The 5,921-nt window shown below is 46.9% G+C and overlaps 1 protein-coding gene across 2 annotated transcripts; it reads right to left on the bottom strand.

The window, feature by feature from the left end:
• Positions 1-2,431: 2,431 nt before the first annotated feature.
• Positions 2,432-5,704, bottom strand: LOC307240193 (dicarboxylate carrier UCP2-like). Of its 2 annotated transcripts, none has more exons than XM_080013877.1 (8): positions 5,543-5,704; positions 5,333-5,429; positions 4,979-5,180; positions 4,659-4,866; positions 4,382-4,579; positions 4,058-4,159; positions 3,770-3,950; positions 2,432-3,670 (listed from the first exon to the last, which is right to left on the bottom strand). In XM_080013877.1, the coding sequence occupies exons 3-8, from the start codon at positions 5,102-5,104 to the stop codon at positions 3,556-3,558; spliced, it is 930 nt and encodes a 309-aa protein (XP_079870003.1). In that variant the 5' UTR covers positions 5,105-5,180; positions 5,333-5,429; positions 5,543-5,704; the 3' UTR covers positions 2,432-3,555. The 2 variants fall into 2 exon arrangements, with proteins under 2 accessions (XP_079870003.1, XP_079870002.1); XM_080013876.1 differs by having other exon boundaries at positions 5,333-5,456.
• Positions 5,705-5,921: the final 217 nt, after the last annotated feature.

The following is a 5,921-nucleotide window of genomic DNA, read 5'->3' on the forward strand; positions in this document are numbered from 1 at the left end:
GGGACCCCCAACATGCCGGGTGCGGAGCTGGAGCTGGTGGGTGGCTGAGGTGCGGCGGCTTGCTTCAGGCAGACCTGATGGCACGAAGGACTCCATCCCAGAATAGCCCCTGTGGTCCAGTCGAGGTGTGGGTTGTGATGCTGGAGCCATAGGAACCCCAGGAGGAGAGGATGACGAGGTGAGTGCAGGATGCAGAACTGTATCGTCTCGTGGTGGTTGCCGGACAGGAGCATGCGGATGGGCACTGTCTGATGGGTGACTGTCCCCAGGAGTTGGCCATCCAGGGCAGTGGCAGGTACCGGAGAAGGCAGGAGAACTCGACCAACACCCAGCTGCCGTGCTAGGTTATCGTCGATGAGGTTAACATCAGAACCAGAGTCAATAAGTATGGCGAGGGAATGTGAGCCTTGGGGCAGGAGCAGCCGAGAACTGGCACAGGGGGTTTAGGTGGGAGGGGGGTTTGGAGGTGTGGCTCACCAGGACCTCCTGCCTCACTGGCGAGCCCGGCCCTTTTACCGGACACCCGGAAATGAGTGTCCAGCTAGACCGCAGTAGAGGCAAAGGTTCCCCACCCAGCGTCTCTCCTTCTCCTCTGGGGTGAGGCTGGCCCGGCCAACCCGCATGGGAGAGGTCTCACTCGTGGGTTGACGGGCCGGAAGAGCTGGCGGCCCGGAGGAACATGGAAGACGGGTTGCTCTGACGCCTCTCTTACTGCCGGGCCTGAATGCGTCGGTCGATACGGGAAGCAAGCTCAATGATGCCATCGAGAGAGGTGGGCAGGTCGTGGGAAACTAGCTCATCCTTCACGTACTCTGCTAATCCCATTAGGAACGCGTCAATCTGGGCTGCCGGGTTCCACTCGCTCAGTCGAGCCTGGGTGCGGAAGTCGATCGCATAATCGACCAAGGAGCGGGACCCTTGACTGAGACCCAGGAGACCACCAGCAGCATCGGGACCTCGTGATGTCACGCCGAACACCTTGCGGAGCTCGGCGGCAAAGGCGTGGAAGGAGCAGCAGGCTGGTGTGCGTCGTTCCCACTCGGCCGTTCCCCACGGCCGACCGCGGCCCGTCAGGTGATTTACGGTGAACGCCACCCTGGCTTCTTTGGAGGCGAAGGTGTGGGGCTGCAGAGCGAAGAGGATGGAACAGTTCGTAATGAACGGACTACAGCCGTCTGCGTCTCCGGCGTAGCATTCTGGAACCCCCACCCCGGGGCTCCAGGGAGTACCCAGGCTGGGCCGGTGCTGGTGGGTCCGGGGAAGCAGGCGGCGGGATGAACTGACAGAGAGCGATGGCGAGCTGCTGGACCTGGGCAGCTAGCGTCGCGAGCCCTTGCTAACCGAACGTCCGCTGAGGTGGAGCCTCGGACAGCCTCCTGGTGTTGGAGCTGTGACCACCCTTCCCAGGCGTGCCAGCAACTCAGGGTTGTGGGCTGGGTCCATTGTTGGCCAGATTGTACTGTAACGGGTAAGGACCCAATTGCAGCACAAAGACAGGCAGGGATATTTGGTAATGTCTTTTATTTGTAGAGCAGACGGAAGACAGGCAGGGGGCAGGCAGGATACATCGTCAGGGACAGGCAGGTTCGATAACGAGGAGTGCAGACAGAAGACAGGCGGAGGGGCAGGCAGGATACGTGGTCTGAGCAAGGCGGAGTCAGTAGCGGGGAATCAGTCCGGGGAAAGCTGGAGAGTCCGGTGCAAGCATCGAAGACAATCTGGCAATGGGTGACTGGTGAGAGAGGCATATATAGTGGTTCGATTACAGATCCGGAACAGCTGTGTGCGCAGGTGAATGGAGTTGGATTAATGAGACAGGTAAGGAGGGGGAGGGGAAGGTAGATGAAGGCGGAGATCATGACAAATCTGGGCTCTAATGGCACCCAGACCCTATTTTCTGACCATACAAATTGATCTTTTTTTATTTTCCCCATTAAGTCAGTAAATTTTTTACCAGTGTTTACCTTCCTTCTGCTCCTACTTTGCTGAGTAATGGTAAAGTCTGCACAACTCCCACCCTAATAACCTGTTTGTTGTCCACGGCTGGTTGTTCCTGCGCCATATGTGTACCATATACTTTTTGGTAATGTACCTGTAAGTTATCTCAACAACCAAAAAGTAAGGTTTATTTTATTTTTTTGCCTTCCAGAGCACTAAAAGGTGTGCGAATGGGAGATGAAGCTCATAAATATGAATAGATTATTTAAATATTCCATTATTGTGCCATTCTTTATTTTTCTAAATTCTAGGATGCGGAGTGATGGTGTCTAAAAATGAAGCAAAACATTTATTCTCGCTCTTTCCCGGTAAAATCAAATGAATATTGTTACATTACAGCTCTATACAATAACACAAAAATATGTCAGAGAATTAATAACTAATTATCCAAAAAGCCTAGCTTTATTTACATATATATTTTGAGGAATATATCAGTGTTATAACTCTTTTGCACAGAGTAATGTATAAACAATAGTGAAAACAGACATCAGCATACAGTATTGTTACAGAAATTAAAGGGTCGCTTAAATCTGAAGTTTGTCAATCAGTGGTCTTAAATAAAGTGGCAGACAGACGTTGGTTTTACTTGTACAAGAGTCGGATCAGAGATGTGCTAAGGAGCAGCTCTCTGAGTTGAACAGTTTATTTTCAGGGAGCCAGAGAACATATGGTCAGTTCGACGTCACAGATACAGAGAATATCCAGTCAGCTTGACCTCACAGGTGCAGAAAATAATTGGTCAGGCCAAGATAAGGAAAGCTTTGAGGATGGGGCAAGCTTTTTGGCAAGAACCCAAGGGAGAACACAATCTTAAAGATTTGTGAAAGAATTTACCCTCTGTACTAAAAGAAAAGTGTGTGATTGGAAGATCCATGAAGTTGTGTTCTTTATTATGTGTGTGCATGTATGTTCATTTGATACATGGATTTAGTTATATTGTTACAGTATCAAAACCTTGTTTCTCTCACCAGAAACTGTAAACATTCTACACAGAATTCGACACATTCTTCCACACTTTGCTGTGCAACTAAAAGTGGTCAATGTATTACATACTTACATGTATTACTATTGACTATATCAACATAAGTATACAACGACACAATTACAAAATCAAATCTATTGCATGGAAATCTATAAAGTCTAGTCTATGATATGATCAAGATTTTAAAATAAACTACATGGGAAAATAAATATTGGTCAACATACATTATATTCATTAGAAAGATAATTTTCCACAGTCAAGAAGCATTCAGTCTTCCTTCTTTCCTGTGATGTGTCATGTGTACGGACATTGCCTGGGGGAAAGGCAACGCCGGTTACTTTCTGTCTCACTTTCAAAAAAGGAACAGGTTTCAGTATCTTTTGTCTTGTTAGTTTTGGACTTTAGTGAAACTGTGCTTATGTCCACAAACCAACACTAAGACATCTAACACCACAGGAATAACCTCTGATCCTGACTGATCCGGGATTGAGATGGGGCCTGAGATGACAACCGACTGTGTAGTGCTGAACTTCAGGCTGCACTCCGACAACACACTGTGCTCAGATAAAGCATTTTCAGAATGGGGACTCCCAGGACTGTTGGGCTCTGGTCATAGCACGTTTTATCTGTTCATATGAAACAAACATCACAATGTTCCAGGACCCCAGTCGCAGAAAAGAAGGCACGAACCTACAAGACACAATATATAGAAAACATTTAGTTGTGAACCAAGTCAGCTCAACTTTTCTTCCGTTGTGAATAAGTCTGTTGTAATTTGTATGAGCCTACCCTTTATAGAACGCAGTGGATCCCTCCTTTCGGAGCATGGTGAGTGCACAGTGCACCGCACTGCGATACTGGCCCGCCCCAGAGTTCATGAACCGCGTTTTGACCACATCCACTGGGGAAGCCACCACTGTTGTGCAGAAACCTGCATTGAACGCTGCTGTGAAGTGGCACGGCAGGTCATCTATGGGCGAACGGAGACAGTGACGCATTGGATTCGAGGTGAAAGAGATTTGACATCATTATAATCGTCAGCGTTGGCTTGCTTGTTTTGTTGGCTGTTTGCCTCACCTGTCATTAAGTCATACTTCAGGATGAGTTCCTTGATGAGGTCATAGGTTACCAGCTCTGCACAGTTCACAATGGCGTTGCGTGTTATGTTGGGCATGCAACCTAGAACACAAGCAGAGTAAAATATTTTTCAAACTGAGATGTGAAACAATACAAATGTGAACTTAAGCATAAAACTTTTTTATGCAAAAAAAAAAAAAAAAAAAAAAAAATATATATATATATATATATATATATATATATATATATATATATATATATATATATATATTTATTTATTTATTTATTTATTTTTTTTTTTTTTTTAATAAAAAACAAAATTACCTTTCCAAAGGCCGCGGACTCCCTCATCACGGGCGATGGTCCTGTAAGCATCCAGGGTGCTGTTGTATTTCCTTCCACTGTCCCCCAGGCGTACCTGGGCTTGGAAACGTACCTTTACCACATCCGTGGGCTGTGCAAAGGCCACAGCCATGGCTCCCGTGGTGCAGCCTGCCATGAGCCGGGCAACAATCCCAGCATCTGAAGCGAGAACACATCAAGAGTCACACTAAGGACTAACTCAGGCCATCGCTGTCAAAACAACATAGTCAAAACTCACTCTCTGAGCCTCTGGTGTAGAATAGCTTTATTGAGTCGTAGAGACCGATGCGGACAGAAGCAAAGCTCATCTGCCTCTGGAGTCCGGCGACCAGTCCATTGTACAGACTCCTGGGCCCCTCGGTGCGCACCATGGTGGTGATTGTGCCAAAAACTCCCTTGTACTTGACAGCATTTGTCCCCTGCCCTTGTTTACACTCTCCTTGGATCTAGGGTGACAACAACAATTCAGTTATTGGCATCGCCTTAACAGAATGGCTTGAATTGTCCTAAAAGCTAGATATTACAGTGGAGCAAACCTCCAAATCCAATTAATCTCACCTGTAGTCTGACTTTGGCAGTATCCAGGGGAAAGGTGACCAGATCGGCAAGGCAGGCTGCAGTGCCTGCACCAAAAAACTTAATTGTAGCAGAGGGTGCCACATCTGTGGGTTTCATACCAACCATTGTTGTGGTCCAGTTAGGTGCATGTATGCAAAGTTGTTAGAATTATTATGAAGTGACAGAGGAGCCTCTGGTGCATCTGAAAAGACACGCCAAAGAAAATCATCTTTCAGCCGCTGAGCAGAGAGAAAGAATATGAAAGTTAACATTTTCTTCACTTTTTATGATCAGAAATCATCTAGCATGCGCCTGAGTGTTAAATTTCACAGAGTGGTCATATGCCATGCTTACCCGTGGAGGACAAAGTAATTCCACTTTCCTTCCAGAACTGGGCTTCTCTTTTGATGTTTTACTGTTGAAATGCCTTGTGCCGTACCCCCAACTTGGACTAAGCAAGGAAGAATACTATTACTACCTGAAAAAACAGCATTCAACATTTAGGTGCCAAATCCAAGGACTATATTTGGCAAAGCTTGTATTTCGACAGCAGCTTGCATATACCTTTCGATATATTCACTTGTTACCACAGAAGAGCTCTCTGAACCAGATTACTAATCCTGTGCAGCAGCAGATAAACACAATCCTCTGGACAGTTAGTTCCTTGGTTGTTCCTCCAGTTCTTTCTGTGTAACTGTCCCATTGCCAGGAGCTCCTAAATTTATAGGTGGGTTTCCGCGCAGTGTCAAGGCAGCTGGACGCGGTGGGCATGCAGGGAGTTTGACTGCTATGTTTACCACATGTTTACTGTCAGAGCTCACAGGCAACCTGAGCAGTTGTTGACGTACCCTGAGCCGTGCCACAACAGGCGCCTGCAAACGCTGCAGCACATATTCCACAGCTGCTTTTATTTTTTTTTTTACATTTCCCATTCATCTTAATA

The sequence above is a fragment of the Zeus faber genome, assembly GCF_960531495.2.
Source record: "Zeus faber genome assembly, chromosome: 14".
NCBI classification, from domain to species: Eukaryota; Metazoa; Chordata; class Actinopteri; order Zeiformes; family Zeidae; genus Zeus; species Zeus faber.